This window comes from Patiria miniata, unplaced genomic scaffold (assembly GCF_015706575.1).
Source record: "Patiria miniata isolate m_02_andy unplaced genomic scaffold, ASM1570657v1 HiC_scaffold_27, whole genome shotgun sequence".
Taxonomy (NCBI): domain Eukaryota; kingdom Metazoa; phylum Echinodermata; class Asteroidea; order Valvatida; family Asterinidae; genus Patiria; species Patiria miniata.
In genome coordinates, this window is record NW_024037066.1 from 8658741 (window position 1) to 8676408 (window position 17668).

The 17668-nt window shown below is 39.8% G+C and overlaps 1 protein-coding gene across 2 annotated transcripts; it reads right to left on the reverse strand.

Moving 5' to 3' along the window:
- Positions 1–1726: 1726 nt before the first annotated feature.
- On the reverse strand, positions 1727–16779 carry LOC119734320. 2 transcript variants are annotated; one of them, XM_038207756.1, is made up of 2 exons: positions 16389–16779; positions 1727–5138 (listed from the first exon to the last, which is right to left on the reverse strand). In XM_038207756.1, exon 2 carries the CDS (start codon positions 4871–4873, stop codon positions 4220–4222), a length of 654 nt encoding a protein of 217 aa, XP_038063684.1. In that variant the 5' UTR covers positions 4874–5138; positions 16389–16779; the 3' UTR covers positions 1727–4219. The 2 variants fall into 2 exon arrangements, with proteins under 2 accessions (XP_038063684.1, XP_038063685.1); XM_038207757.1 differs by having other exon boundaries at positions 16353–16779.
- Positions 16780–17668: the final 889 nt, after the last annotated feature.

Here is a 17668-nt window from a genome sequence, read left to right on the forward strand (position 1 = left end):
TGTGCACAATAATCGAACTATGTACCAGACTATATTCTTTTTTTGATGGTTATAATTTCATTCCAAAACAATGGTATATAATTTAAACACAGTGTTATGAACGAATAAAGGAATTTCAAGAAAGTACAACTCAAAACCTGCACCTACATAATATCGTCACGTTGATGATCAGACCATGGTTTTGGCCTTATTGATTTCTACTTTGTGGATTTTCCACCTGTTCCTTAGTGGTCTGTTGCATCTATGTTACACCGATCGATGCAGCCGGTTCATCTGACAATACTTTTACTCAGTTTGCCTACGCTGAATGCCACTCTCGGAATGAAAAGACGCTACCGTGGCTATTGAAATCGTCTTCGATCGCCGGTAAAACTTGGTTTGGTCACGGACCAAAGTGGTCCCTGGTTTGGCTGGATAGTCATGGGTCGAATATCTCTTTTGGCCATCACTGAATTGATTATATAATGACTATCGTTGACCTCTCATGGTTGTATGTTTGATGTTAGCTTAGCCCTGGACAATTCCCATTTAATTTGACAGCATTAGACTCTTACAAAAAGTTACCAAACTGGAAATATAGGTGAATTATACATTGCGTTTGCGCTGCATAAAATGCGTGGCTATTCGTAGCACAAATTATTGCATGATTCTAAGTTGCATCATTGAATAGTTTGCGCTACGAATGTAGGCATACTTCACTGCACACTTCCCTTCCATAATATCCGTAGATCGTGTTCCTCGAATTCAATGTATTTGTTGTTCCCCCTCTGAGTGGGAGGGTGCCAGACTGATTCATTGTTCTGCTTGCTTTGCTTGCAAAGATACTGAAAGATTTCAGCCAAACGGAAGAATCCATAATTAAGAATTATTAAGACGATGGGGTTTATCACTCTACAACTTTCCCCTCGCTTCCTACTTATCTTAAGTTTAAAGAGAATGACTTTCACCTATATAAACCTCAATTTCCAGTTTTTGGGGTCGTAAATCGATCCAACATTCTTTCCGAGCTGAAAATGAGCCTGTTGACATGCATGTTAAAAGGCATTTAATTAAGATCATTTGCATTTATCCCGGAAGTAACTGTATCCACTGAGCTGAAACTTCAACAGGTTTGGTCTTGATAATTCGTCATTGGATTTTGAGTGGTGTTAGTATTGGAAACGAACAAAATGCATGGAAAGCAAAATAATGACCCTCTATGCCGTTTACCCGTTTGGAATTCCTTAATATGTCGTATACTATTATGCCTACCCTATTTTGACAGCCCCTACCCTAATTTCGTGTGGGGAAAAGGAGGAAATAAACCTGAAAACCATGCATCAATTACTACCTTTTATTCTTGACTACATGCAGACACCTCCATAATGATCGTACACACACAAAAATACCCCCCCCCCAAAAAAAAACCTTCCTACCTATACCCTATTTTCATATGCCATGTAAGCGGAAGCAGAACTAATTAATATTTGGCCTAATTAGCGGTTACTTTTCAGCATTTGTTTGAACTTAATGTTGGATCATGCAGGCTGGCGTGTACAAACATGTCTTGTGAGAAGCTTAGGCCCCTATTAAAGGCATGCAAGTTCCTCCATCGGATTCTCAAAAATGTGTTGATATCTTGTCAGGATCTGCTGCAGGCTGCCTCGGTCGATTAGAATGCACCTGGCTCTACTCATTAGAATCATCACATGATAGACAGACAGAAAGAATGGGAACAAACGAGCGATCGTTTTGAAATAAAAACACAAACACAAAGTCAATTTATTGTCACGCCATTAAAAAAAAAAAATACAGGCCTACACCCAACACACAACAAGGTGATACCCATGCATGCACGTTTGTGTCTAACTTAAAGGTTTAGCTTTTGCTTTCTTTTCTTTTAATGTTAAAACATAACAGAGATTTTATTTTGCAAGGTTTATGGTGTTAGTGTTCCGGAGTATTTTCCCGCTGTACATTCTATGCACTTGCATACACGTACAATGTAAACGTTGCACGTTTTCATAACCGCAATAGAGATATTTTACCCTCAACACAGTTAAAGTAATGGTATATACTACATGTACATGAATTATGCAATTATATACTAACCACGCATTTGAAACCAAGGTGTAAGGTTATATAACTTTTCAACATGGACCACTTGTTAGAAGGAAACAGACGTAGTCTTAAAAACATAATTTAAACAAAAACTATTTCAGCGATGCAACAATCCATGAACCAAATGACGAGTGAACAAAACACAAAGTTGCAAAATTATATAAAAATCAATCGATGCTCTTTACATAATAAAAATCAAAATATACAGAACTGCACACACAAAATATATTGGAAGTCTCTCTATATAAATACGATCACCCTTTTGTATTTAAAACAAAAAAATCCTTTGGCTTAAAATATATATATATATACACATTTAGTTTATAATCACCCAAATGGTTTTTGTAGTGTTACAAATTACATTTTACAAAGTTCTTTTCAACCGGCCGAAACTTTCTCGATCAAATTTGCAAAATGGCATTTAAAAGACATAATGTTTATTGAAGTATGATCAGGGCGTTTTGTTACGTTTTGATTTTACAGAGGTCAACCAAATTTATCCAAGTATATATTAAAAACAATAATTTAATATAATTCAACAAAATTATAATTAAGAAGAATTTGCCTATCACGGTGGACGGATGATCTCAGAACGATGTGAAAGAACTTAATAGCACATTGCATGGAATTAATATTAACACTTAAAAAAAATCCGATTTGCATGCCATCACCATAAACAAAATTGTCCAAATGTACCTTTATTATAATGTATGTGTTAAAACTTGTGTTGTTTATTCCACTCGCGGTAAAACAAAACCAAAAATAAAAAAATATATATCCAAACCAGATTTATTTTCCTAAGTGTCGGCGGGCTCTTTATCTTTGAAGTATCAACATAAGGCCCAGGGATACAGGGTACAATACCTATGACTTCAGCTTCATGTTTACTTCGATTTGAGCATCCCTGAATGTCACTCAGTATTTCATAATTGACGTAAGAATCTGAGAGTAGTTTTGTGAAGAGCTGCCATGGAAACGAAAGATGTCACGGATATTAATATCCCCTTCCCAAAATAGATTTTTCCATTAATTTTGAAACATTCCTAAAAAAAACGGCATGCTCATTCAACACAAACGTAAGGTATTAGTGTCTCGTGATTGAATCCGTTTAAGACTAATATTTGGAATGAACAGGAAAAATCATTAATACAATAGTGTTACCAACTCTCCTTGAAAACATGAAATTGCATTTACAACCTGCATGAACTGATATCCGATTTCGATACAATCGACATGTATAACCATTGCCGGCATGGATGATCAAATGAATTTGAAAGAGTGGTTATGCCGACTCCGCGCCATATCAGAGCCAACGTGACCACCTGGTGGAGATTAAACATTAAGATTTTCATAACGTCGGCATTATAAACCCTTCTTTGATTGCTAATCAAACGATAATGGCTTCAATTTTGGAAGACATGTCTTTTGTAAATGCAGCAGCGTCGATCCAAAAAGCTTCCTGAACGGTTTTCTCTCACGAACACCCCCACAGTTCACACAAAAAAATCATGATGTGAGCGCATGTGCATTTCATCTGAGATAAATTCAGCACGGCGCAATCTCAGAACACTCTACCAAAAATGTAAAACTGGGGCTGTCAACGTGATTTTGATACCAATGTTATAACTTTCTTTCAAAATGCAATTTCTCTTTTTATTTGGACAGTTCAATAATGCTATGAGAATTATTCCAAAGTTATGCCAATTTTTTTAACATGTCAATTTAATGCAGCCGGGTTTGTCCTTTTAAGAATATGCAACATTTAAATTTTGATCTTTTCCCAGTATATAGTCTTTGGAGTACAGATGTAAGTGGGTATAATTTCGTCCCCAAAGGGTGTTACAGGTTCCATTCACAATCACCAGTGGTGAAACCTTCAACACCTGTTAAAAGCACCATAAAGTGATCACACGTCCCCGTTGATACGAAATGCATACAAACGCACGACTAGGCAGAAAAAAAACACCAATTTTTTATTCTGAACGATTCCCTGCGCACTCACAATAAGGTGCGTTTGTATGCATTTCGACTCTCTGAGCAAGTTAAATCTATATGTACAGAATAGATTTATATTTAGTTATTTTTAGATGTCATTATTTTGGCATAAAAACCAACTTTTTTATGTTTGGTTTATGGAAGACTCGTCTTTGAGCAGGTTTGCATCGTGCATCATTTCCACGATCTGGTTGCCAGCATCGTAGAGCTCCGTGGGTAGCGCCTTGAGGAATGCTCGTCGCGTCTCCGTCAAACTCTCCCCATCGTTCCGATCTAGTCGCATCATGACCTCCAAAGGGTTGGAAATGTGCAGATAGGCGAACTTTATCACGCTGAGGGCGGCAGTGTGTGCTTTAGTCCACCGCCACTTGTTCTTGAGCTGCTTCCATTTTTCTTTAGCGTTTTCCAGCCTTACTGCCTCGCCGCTCTTGCCGTATTTTCGGATCAGAGCCTCCATGTCCGTGATGTTACGGGGGAAGATGTGCGGTTTGATAAACTCATCAGGCAGCACTTGATGGAAGACGTACGCTTCCAGTTTGTAAGCGGCCTGACCGGCAAGCATGGCCCATTTCTCCTGCTCACGCCGCCGGTTATCGTCCTCGGGCTCTCCAGGGTGGTTGACCGTCTCACTGGGGGAGCCCCGCGGGCCCCCAGCGCTGGACGACCCGGGCAAGGGTCCGGCCGTCAGCGGTAGGCCGCCGATGCTGAACGTGACTCCGTAGCCGGGCGGAGAGACTGAAATTTCGTCTTCGGATGAGGAGCTTTCAGACATACTCATGAGTGCCGTGTGTTCTTGGTTTGGTTGGAAGAGCGCCTCAGGTCAATTCAGGGAAGCCATACTAGTGGCGTGGTTAATTCCGTTCACGCCAAAAACAGGAAATGGCGGGAAGCTGCTCAATGATCACAATTTTTCGGTGCGTGCAACTGCACTCAGAAATGCCTTCTCTGAGTCAATTCAACGATCCAATAGATGTCAATACTACTGGCAGTTGTGTTGTAGGTAGTAGTTCAATTCTTGTACGGAGCTGTGTTTGTGTTAGTTTCTGAAATTTGAAAGAAAAAAATGCAAATTAATAAATATCAGTCACTAGTTTCACACACACCGCCTGATATATAGATGACTGTAGCTGAACACTTCAACGGACCCAACAAAGCAACAACAACAAAAAAGGCTGAAACAATTAGAAAATGAACATTGCCACGTTGATCTTTAGAGGTATAAGCAAACAAACTGCTACAAATTCTGGCGCATCAGTAAAACTTTGCACTCATCTGGAACCTTGAACTAACATGAATGATTTGGATAATTGCAAAATACAAGTAATAGTAACTATCAACATGTTAGCATTGTCAAGGCAAGATTGATGATGTTCTGATTATTAGTATTAGTCAATAACATGGGTCATTTTTATTTTCCGATAAACAACTTTTAAGTTCAATTGAACTTCAAAGTTGATCCAGCAATATCGGAGAACCAACACAGCAAGACATGCCGAAGAAAGTGATCCTTTGCATATAATGACACTGTTCTTTTAAAAACAACTAGAGCACGCTGCAAGACCTTTTTCGTATCGCATTGCTGAAATTAATGACGCAGACGACATTGCAGTGGGTTACTTTTACATACACACCGTAACACGAGCTTGGTGCGTGCAGTGAATCATTAGCACTGATTGGTCCACAGTCGCGCATTAATGAGGCTGATCTGCATAGTATCAACGCAACTGCGGCTGCGCCGTCCACAATCCTGCCTCCCCGTGGATATTTGAAAGGTCAATGGCAAAACGTGATTGTAGATCATTTTGGCCTACTCCACACAATCATTTGACCTAAAACTTACAAGTCACATGCGTTTTTACACGATGGGCAACACAAAGATGGTTCGACGAAATGCTTCGAGGGTTGTCGACTCCCTTCGGTTGACAGTGACGCATTGCAACAGAAACAGTATAATTACACCAATTCATAATAACCAAATAATATCAGAACATGCAGTCTGATTGAGCAAATAACGCCCGTGGCATTTACAATATAGCTGCGTCTGGGCTATAATGATGGAATGTTGCTATAAGTACATGTACAGCATACATCGGCACGCTTCGAGAATGCCTCGCTGTGCATAATCCGGTGGGGTTTGCATAAACAAAATCTCGATGCGGCGACTCTTAATAAATAATCACGAAGCAAAAGCAGTGATGAATTATGAGAGAGATAATAATCTCCACTGACAGGAAAGTAGATACACTGCAGTTTCCGCAGGAGAATGTCTTCAGGATTTAGTGGCCGGGGAGAGCACGCCTGGGTGAGTTGGAGGGTCCAAGGAATTCAGTAAAATGTCGAATTCTGTTCTGCTTCATTTACCAGCCAAAATCACAGCGCGTTTCTTTGCCTGTGTTCCGCTTTCCCCCTTTTTAATCAGCAGGGAATTACATCGAAGTTGATGCATCTTTGTCATCATGCATTGTCGTACAAACTTGGGCACATGCGCCACTGATGGCTCACTGATTATTTATATCCCTCACATAATGTAATTTCTTTCTTAGTATCACTGAATAACATCCATCCCTATACGAGTGTTTTGAAACCAGATTCGTTTCTTTCCGAGTGTTTTTAGGTCTATTTTTGTCTCTCTCATTTAAGAGATGACGTCAATACGCCATACGGTACAGCACCCGGAAATTCTCCGATCGCGCAAGACTGCGCGTGGTCATGTAAATGCGCTCCTGTTTGCGTTTGCGAAATTTCGATGCACTATGTTTGGACCCATCGATTTTATGTCATTTTTTTTTTTTTTTCTGGGAGAAGCGGGGTCCGGCTAGGGACTCTCGGGGGAAAATGGAGCGGGGAAAGAGAGCAGAAAAAGAAGGCAGGTTGATGGTGAGGCAACGTGAAGTACGCTTGACAGGTCTCTTAGAGCTTCTGGCATGCATGGCCGCGCTTGCAAACCTATCAGTTGGCCCCACTTAAAATGAAAATGAAAAGGGCATGAAAACGAAAGTCTTGCTTTGGAAAGAATCCTTCACCTAAATTCGGGAAGGATGTGGTAAATAAAACAGGGAGGAAGGTTGACCGTCTTGTAAGGACTAACCTTCCCGTCTTGTAAGGACTGAATGGATGACGAGTGAATGTATCAAGTTGTGGTTTAATGAGTAAGCAAGACTGTCTGAATTTATTGTGGTTTGTAGGTTACAGAGCATGGTTGTTGATAGGGCGGGGGTTAATTAAAGATTGTACATGACTGGTAACTGCCTGCAGGAGTGCATTTTTTCCGGGTGCATTTTTATTTATAGTCGGTTGTTAAACTGAGTTAAGAACTGGAGTTGAGCTCTGGTTTGAAAGAAAAGACTGTAAAGTGTGCAGTGGACTGTTTGACACATGAACACTGAAAACTAAAGGAAATATCGACCGGCATGCATGATTTTGATTCACCAAGCACGTGAACAATGATCATGAAACTTTTTCATGGGTTGTGCCTGGTAGATTGACTTTATGCGTTGCAGGTATCTCAGAGGGGGATCTTTGTTATTTTAAGGGTTTTTTTTACAATGAACCCACAAAATGATTTACTCATGCCTATCTGGGAAATACAAAACAACTGCCCTCAAACTCCGCCTTAAGGCATAGGCCCCCTACTTATCCATAACACATGAAATGAATCTGTTGTCCATAGGCAGACCAAATGACGTCAATATGAAGATTTAATTTCATCATCGAAATTGTAACTTGAAAATATGAAAATGACAACAAAACAAGCACAACAGCAACACTAAAATCAGATTAAGATATTAAGAAATACTAAAGGCTTCTTTCAAAAAATATTGAACTCGCAATCTAAGCTCAAATTTGAAAGCAATAATGTATTCATGTAACCATAACACACCCATCATTGTTATCTTTCACTGCACTTACACGTCAGCTACGATAATATTGCACCCTACTGTAAATTATTATGCAAGTTTTCCCCAAAGCTAATATCGCTGCCATACGGTTCTTCGCTCCTTCAAATCTGGATCTATAAATCCGCCCATGGCCTTCCGTATTTCATCCCTGCTTTCATTACACTCTAATAAGATGTACACGTGCCTCTTATCTTCAGAAAATATCTAGAGTATTCACTCACACACATCATACAGGACGTGCGTAGCTTCCGAAGTGTGCGCATTATACCAACGATGCTTGGCCCTTAAGGTATCTCTTATGGTTGAACTCAAAGCCTGCGTTAATGATATGAGAGACGAGGAGAATATAGAGGATGCAGCATCGATATGTTCCTCCTTGGGGAGGGATCGTGGGGACTCAGCATCTTAAATATCAAGATCCTTAAGATTTGTAATCTCTGCGAGCGCGATTTTATGCCCGGTGGGTGGGATTGCCCTATTATGGTTGCATGCAGAACAATTGTCTAAATTCTGGTGAAACAGACTGAACCTAGAATGTTATAAATTCATAAAATTGACATGAATGACAAAATTAATATCTTGATAATCTCTGTCAAAATGGCAGTGGCAAGTTGCTTGAAGGTGACTACCCACCTGTCTTATATCAATATTCAAAAAAATTAATTTGATTACGATTTTTCCGGCTGCTGTATTCATAGGCGTAGGGGGGGGGGGAGTAAGGGGTGAAACAGACTGAACCTAGAATGTTATAAATTCATAAAATAAGAGTAAGGGGGGGGGGGCTTACCCCCCCCCCCGCAATAATTTGTAAAGAGTGCCCTTTTTTTAAAAAAGTGCCCTTTTTTTCTGAACAAGTGCCCTTTAAAAAAAAAGAAGTGGTTCCCTAAATCCTTGTACTTTCTGTAGCATCTTCTCAATTTATCATATTTTTTTTTCGAGAGTGGGCGGGGGATATTTGCCCACCCCACCCCCATTGACACCCCTGCAGACGCCCATTTTGTTAAATGTGTATTATATTAAGAGCAATATGACTTCGCGCCGCTTTTTTAAATTTTTTTTTCCTTTTTTTCTCACTCCTTTTGATGTTGTTGTTTTTGCTTTTGCACGTGCTTTTCCGGGGGGGGGGGGGTCAAGCGCCCCCACCCGCCCCATCCTGGCGATACCTATGGATGGGATACGAGTTGTGCATCTACATGCAGCATAATTTCTCCCTGTAGTGAATCGTCTAAACACCGTCTTATCATTATCTGAGTAATCGTGCTGCAAAAGCTCATGCAAGATTCCAGTCTCAGTCATTACAGAGCTACAGCTATTCTACACTAGTGTCGTCTTGGACCACAATGATTCTTTGGAGAAGATCTGGAATCACATTATCGGCAAAAATCTTATAGGTCGCATCCGATGTAAACGTTAAAAACTTAATTTTAGACCAAGGTGCAACAACGCGTTAGGCCGTGTCTACAATTTAGCCTGCATTGACTGCTCATGTTTAATACCTTTTTATCATGTGACGATCTTCAGAGAAAGTACACATGTCACTTCATCATAGGTCTTAAGTCACACACCGTAATGAGCCACAAATTCCATTTTGAAGGAGCAGTGTGAAGCATCCCCATTCATGACATAGTATTTTCCTTTGATAAAACGAAGTTCAGAACATGCGCAGACCGTAATTTGGAATGCGTCAGCTTATTATAGGCCTATGAGCTTGAACTGCATTATGTCAAGTCACAAATCACAGAGATAAAGAAAGAATTTAATCGTCTTCCGCATGTCGGCTTATCACTCATAAATTTGAGCAATGATTACGATATTAAGGAATTGATTTTTCCTCCTCAAGGAAAAGTATAACACGAGAAGACGGCCGAATCAAAACGGGATGTTATGCTCGCGTAAATGTCAAGCTGATTGTAATGGATCCTGGGGTGTATTCGAGGATCGTGCTTGCTTTTAACACAGAGCTAGGAACCCATTATTACGAGCACGGTTTATAGGGCCTTTTATTTTCGTGGCTGACGGCAAACACAAAGTGAGTTTAGGATATTTGCCGCGTTTGCGCAGATGTATCACATTTAATGCCATATATAGCTGGATTGAAGATAATGTTTTTAGCCAGTACAGAATGCATGTTACCGTCAACTATTTTAGGGTGGTGATATATTATCCCAAATGTAAAGCAAATTAGGATTTCCTGACAAAACTTACTGAATGGATACCGGTACTCATTATTTGGAATAGTTTAGGCTGACAATTGATACAATCTCATCGGTCAATTATTAATTTGTGAATAACCTTATTATATACTTCATATTTTAATAATGAAAATATATTAATGCGTATAATAGGCCCTGCTTCCACACTAAAAAAAAAAGGGGGAATGGGGTGGGGGATGGGTAGGTTACCACGTGACACTAGTGGACCCTGTTCATGATACAAGTACAAATGTACATGTTGCGCGCTTAAAATTATATACAAACAGTGCATTGTAAGCTTTAGTGATGTTTGTTCTCCGGTTTTTTTTCCCCTCAAAATTATTGAAATAAATTTGGACCGTTGGAAAGTAAATTAAAAAAAAGAAAACCCTCAAATTTAGCATTTTTTTTCTCATCACAAAAATCTGTCGCCCAGTCAAAAAGAGTGAGTTTGTCTTACAGTCACTATGTGGACATGTGAACAAAAGATTTCCACATAATGCAGGTTGTGTTGACGTTATGTGGACTAAGCCGTGTCCACATAACGTTTCGCCCTCTCTGGAAAACAGGTTTAGAGAAATTTTCGGGTTAGGGTTATCCATCGCAGAATGAAGAGAAGCATTCAAGGAAATCAAAAAACTTATTTGGGGTTGAAATAGTTTTCACAGTTTAAGTAAAGTTATTTTTTGTACCGAGTTTTGTTAACTACACGAAAACAAAGGAGTGCACATAGCGTATGTAAAACAAACATGTGTGTGGGGGGGGGGGCTGGAATTTACTACCTTTCGGAGACATGCACACAATAGGGAACAAAAGATTGTATACGTCTCCACAAGAACATTTCTATAGATGAATACGTCTCCACAAGAATTTCACGAAATAAATATATGGATTTTACTCAAAAACTAGGAATTTCCAAGGTAGGTTGATTCGTCGCAAATGGAAGAGTTTTAGAAAAGGGATATTTAGTCCAAATTTCAGCCCAGGAAATTAATTCTGGTTAAAAAAAGAGCATTTTGAAACTTCAATTTCAACTCGAAAACTTTACTACACGAGAACAAAGAAATGTCTCCACAGGAATACAAATTCCAGAATGTGTGGATATATCCTCCCCATGCCCCTTCCAGGATTTCATGCCCATGCCAAACATAATTATTTTGTTGTTTGTGACGGGTTCTAAAAATGTCTGTAAATTTACATGTAGGTGTTTGGGCCGACAAGGTTGATTGTAATCACGCCAATTAGCATAATAAATATTTGCATTTACGGAAAGTCCGTAAAATTGCGCCGAAAATACGGAATATTTCACTTCAAGGAGTCCGTAAATTTACGGGCATTTTTAACAGTACTCTTTACTAACATGGTGCTCAAATTCCTTGCACAATTGGCTATTAATAATGATCAATCATTGGTTTTATGGTTTAATTGGCATTAGCTAAATTAAAGCTACTGACGCATGCAGCACTACAGAAGAATAAACATTGGAATGCTCAGCTATACCAACTGATATATACACGGATCCAGGAAACAACCTTGCCTGAATTCATTTCCTCGATTTCTTTCCCTTTGACATGCAGTCGGGTCTCAATTCCATGCCACCTGATGTTATTGTTGTTCAATTTTACGACAATCGGCACTGTCATGTCCGTGTTGGCTTCCTGAATGATCACAAGAACTGTTTGTCTACAATTATATCCTCAAAGATGAAAGTACTGGGAAATTTAAATTATGTACCGCATCAGGAAGTTGGTAAATCAGTGAGAATGCACCAGCTCAGAAAATGAGTAACATTGTATAGAACGAATGGGAGGTTTGTGGTAACACCATGATATTGGAGGTTTGCGGCAACACCATGTGAATGATATTTCTTTTGAGTTGTGTGGATCTGAGATGAACCAGTTGTTCTAACAACTGTTAACACAACCGGTTCTTCTCAACTAGTTGTTCTCAGAATAACCAAACAAATCACAAGAGATATAATTCACATGGTGTTACCGCAAACCTCCCATTCATTTTTCATGTCCACCATGCAAAACCTTTAAGTATTGAATCATGTACAAAAACATGCATACTTTCCATTGTCGTCTATACATTTTGACAACCCAGGTTCGACTCCCGTGAGGGACATTCAGTTTTATGGTGCTGCATCTAACACTAAAATATAAAGGGCAATTCACATTGGGACATGCTTCACCAAGCTTTAACGTTCATGTCTATACCTTTTTTTGTCAGATTTATTCACTACATTCTACGACACCACAATACATAGCTAGTAAATTGTGGTATCATAAACTGTTACCATACGAGAATGTAGTGCAGCAAAACACACGTGGACGACCCTGTTACAACTTAAAGACACGACCAGGTGCTGGCATTTATCCTTGCTATTAAGTAACCTTACCTCCCACCCCACCCCACCCCACCCTTCACTGAACCTACACAATCCACCAGTGGGGTTTGGGGGATTTTGCATGATTAAGGAAGATAGAGCCACTGGTGCACATGGAGCTTGATGTCCCTTGAAATTTAATGCACGGAGAACTTGTCATTGGTTTCTACATGAGTGGGGAATTTTGGAGGATCCAGATGTTTCTTCGCAAAATATCCAGGTATATGTATGGTGTTATGTGGTACAAAAATGTATATTCAAAATCCAGTTACAACTGTTGGAATTTGTTGCACTGGTAAACTGATTATGCTTTACATGGAGTTAGGCATGCACCATAATCAGAGTCCAACAGCTTGTGTGTCGATTTTTACCATAATGGTACGTGTTGGATTTTGCAAGATTGAGGAAGGTTCCTAATAAATCACTCAAGGGGGTAGTTTTAAGTGTCAAATCATTTCGTTGACACAAATACATGGATTTCAAAGTTATCAGGTGTACGTCGCACGTAATTACCGAGTGGCCAAGTCCCTAACAAATCGTTTTCTCATTATGACAAGTCTCCCCACAAAATGTGGCGGCCCACGGTCATTACCATTTTACTATAGTCGGCCAGACAAATGATTGGTTAGGGGTCAATCTGGGGACGGTATGCCACCCCTGGTAATTCACTGAGCTGAGTCAAAGTGAAACGCGTATTACATGATTGTGTACGTCATAACTCATCTTCGGGAGGAATATTATAATCCTATTCAAAAAGCGGAACAGCATCTGCATGGCATTGCCCAATGTTGTTTGAATTCGTCATCCAAACGATGATGACCTGAAAGTAAAAAATACTAACGTCGACGACGGGCCAGGATAGATGCAAGCCTTTGCAAGGTCACTTGCGGGAGATATATGCAGCCTCGCTGATACCTTAGGTTTTGCTGCACGAGTGCTGTATGTTGCCTTCATTTTTATCCTCGTAAAACAACGAAAATCTAGAAATATTCTTTTGATGAGTTTGTTAGTGCCAGCCCCTGCTGCTTATTATATGACAACTCAGTGGTGTGTGAAAATTTGTTGTCCGACCTTCTTTAATCGAAGATGAGTCATTTAAGCTTTAGTCAAAACTACTGGACTTCATTTTGAAACATGAAAATTTGCATCATCCATCCTTAGGAACTAGAGAATAGGCTACAATAAGCAAATTGTCTATACGGCTCTTTCATTTCAGATTAACACATCATTGGGGCATGCATGTATTGCCTTTATATTTTGACAGTGATAGGTTTTCTTTCCTGGCAGAAATATGTTGCGAAGCTGTCTCTGAATGGTAAAGTTCATAAGAATTCGATTCTAGCATAGATTTCTTTTCCAAAGATACAGGGACCAGCTCTTAAAGTGAAAAGTCTGGTAAAAAAAAATACATCATGACCCAAGACGATGGTACCCTCATAACATCATCATTTTGACAATTTGTTAGCTTTTAATACGCCCGCTTGACGTGCCTACGATTTGTTAGACTACAATGATTGATAACAGATGAACATGCAGTGCCAAAATATTTGCTCTGGCTGTTTGTCAAAACGACACGCACCGTTTTCCCTGTAAATATCGCCATCTCTTCGCGGTTTTGTTTGCAAGCACAATGACGCACAAAACGTTGGGGCGAATTATGGGCGAATTGTTTATGGGGGAAAGGCAAAAAGATACTGGGCATTAAACGTAATGGATTATACGAATTCAGCACTATCTTCATACCAGCATGTCCGCGCTTCGTCCAGGCCTAATAGGCCTAAACTCATCCGCCGAGCTCATATATAAAAGTTATACCCTCAAAATATTCTATATTAGAGAGTTCTGAGAGCCATAAAATTGGGGAATTGAAGAGATATGGCAATGAACCTCTGGCCCGGACTCGGGGCTTCCAATTCTGAGCAGTTTTAGATTCAATTGGGCTCGAAAGTGGCACTATTTCGCCATGTTGTGGAGGGATCGTTTTTCAAGATGGCTACTTTTCCGCTTTTAGAAAATTAGGGGTCGTCTTCTTTTGTTGAGAATTTCTCGCAAAGTCAATGGTCAACCCACCAAAAAATGAAAAGAAAATGAAAGATGACATGTTGAACATCATTTTTCTGTGCAGCTAAATACCTGTGAGAGTTCTGAGTATTTTAAAAAGAAGTTTGAAGTATGGGCATTTAGCTCAGGACTGGGAATTTTAATACAGAGTTGCACCTGTATGGTCTTCAAGATGTGCACATGTACATTCCACTGAGGCTTGAGCTAAATGGTTGCCTTAAAGTTAAAGGGTCCACGAAATGAGTTTTTCTGAGGAAAATATTTTGTATAACTTTCTACTCCTCTTGGACGTATTTGACACCCCTTTTGGTTTATTTTATTGAAAATTGCACTTCTTAAAACATTTATAATTGTCTTTGCTTTGACAGACAACTGAGGGGGCTGTTGCTGTGATGTCATTTCAGGAAGGCTCTGTTCAGTTTATCATGTGAGAAAAGTTTGCTCATTTTTTGGTGCTCATTTCAGTGGCAACTTTTGGTGCTCAAAGAACTGTAACATGGAGGTTTCTGACTGTACATCACACTTTTGCTCGGGAATATGGAAATTCGCATTTAGCATAAAAACCAAAAAGGCACCAAAATACCATTGACAATGGCAAAACAAGAATCGAAAGTAAGGTTAAATGGGACACAAATGTGCGTTTTCAAGGATTGCATTAAAAAAAAAATACATTGCATAGGCCCTTTACATGTGAACATTATTCGGCTTTATAGAGTCATGTGCAGTCTTTTCACGAATTGTGTACATGTGCTTGCCACTCTATATACATTGTATGTTTTGCCTTGATCAGTGTGTCCCGGGTCGACAAACCCAATTTGCCTTTCATGGCAAACAGCAAATGAGACAACATTTTTCGAGTACACTTGAACGGGTCAAGGCACGGGCAGCTTGCCGGGAATGTAAAGCGGTCACAACGGTACGTCATTGCCCATGTCAAGCACGGAATCGCGACCAGTCGTGGAGCTGTATTACTCAGCAATGGAGCATGTGCTTATAATATTATAATCAAGCAGCCGAAAACAAGTCACAAGCAATTAATTTTTGCCGTTGTCGGCGATAGGTGCCGGAGCTTAGCAAAAATATTGCTGCTGCAAGACTGAGTTGAAGAGTTATGAAAAAAAAATGCTGAAAACAATGATCACAAATAAATGGAGACCAATGTCCACATACGCAGCAATGATGCTGACACTGACAGGACCTGTCAACCTGTTTTTGCAATCGGTAATACTAATCAGTGATAAAGCAGGAAATGGGCACAAAAACAAATGATGGCACGATTCAATGACACGCTAATTTGACCACGGATAATAATTTGTGTCTATACGGCCTACAATGGATAATCCTGTATAAATCCATACAAATTCAAAAACACCAACCCATGTTGAAAAAAATTACACGTATGCACCCGACTAACAATGAGAAATTAATAAATTTCCGTGTGTTTAATTTTAATGTTATTTTTTACATTGTATTATTTTTTCTGCAAATTGCAATCCAAACAAATACTTCTCGTGTCATGCAAGTTTATGCCGGCCACAATTAACCTTTCACTAGTTTCAGCCGGATAATTTGAATGTAGCGTTTTGTGAGCGCCCTGCAGTATGGGTTTCTTTCGAATTTTCTATTGGAAAGTAGCATGTGACACAATGAAATACATGTATTCGCTCACCAATAATCTGAATTTGCGACAAAACATTACATGCAATCTATTCCTACCTCCATGTTGCTACCAACAACAGGTATTCCGCCTACCTTCAATGCGTGAATTTATAGCCGTACTGGCACTGGCAGAGTATATTCCTCTTCGTTACAGACGACTGATGTGATGGCGAACCATGCACGGCCGCAAGCTGCCGATATTCTTCACAATTTCAAGCCTACATAACTCGTAATCGTGTTGATTTGCATACCGAGTGAATCTCAAAGCCTCATATTGCACCACAAAATCTCGTTCGCGGACACTTTCCCTCGTGGCCTCACAGCACAGACAGCATTTTACTCCAGCCGCAGCCTCGACCCGTACCGTGTCCATTCACCGGCTTTCTACTGACGAGTGTGTATGGTGCGGTGCATGCGTATGCACGGCCGCGCCGGCCGGCGCACGCATCAACAAAAAAAATATCGCGCCAATACTGTACTATGTTGGCGCGCCGAATCCTTTGCCCTTTGTTATGTTTGCGTACGTGACCCTTTTCGTAATAAAGGTAATTATTCATGACGCACATAGCGTGCGACGTTGCTTAGTGATTATTCCTGGGTGCGCTTGCACGGACCACCACACGCCGCGGCTTGCTCATAGGTTTTATTATGTCTATGGGCTTGCTGCAGAAACTGTGATTGTGAATAGCGCCCTCAGTTGTTTTTAATCAAGAAAAGTTTCACTTTAAAGGGGCAGTCGCATCTTATAATTACTGAGCGAAATATCGATGGTGGGTCATCAAGGGTTAACTCTCTTTTCTTTCCAAACTAATTATTTACATGTTCGAAAATCCTCTCTTCTGTATAATAAAGAGGATCAGGACTTAACAACATATTCTAATTTTGATTTTGATTTTTCACTTATCGGTGGTAGATAATATGACGTAGGCCTATATATCTTAATAAAAAATGTTTTACATCTCCCCATGTATTTCTGATTTTAGGTTCCATTACCTTAAATCGATCACATATTCCAGTTGTTTTGGTATCCACTGTTTGCAAAGTGTAGCCAGTTAGCCAGGCCCACTTAATAAATAATTAGCGAAAGTGACGGCCATGTGGCGGCTGTTTTTACGTCTAGTACCTACCTACTCGCGCCGAACCTGAGGAAACGATTTGGTGACTCACACAATTTCAATTATAATCGCATGCCCGAACGACAAACGTGCGAGACTACGAGGTGTTGAAAGGTTCGACCATTGTGTAAAATAGGAGTGTTAGCGAATATTCACGTTCATTCCATCATCGACCATTCTTGAAAATGAAACGTTTTCATGCAGAGTTTACCCCTCTGAAAACCAACACATTTGACAGGACCCTAAACACGGGAGAGT

Excerpts from the sequence above, each read along its gene's own strand:
- LOC119734320 (XM_038207756.1), bottom strand. The coding sequence starts at position 4,873 with ATGAGTATGTCTGAAAGCTCCTCATCCGAAGACGAAATTTCAGTCTCT.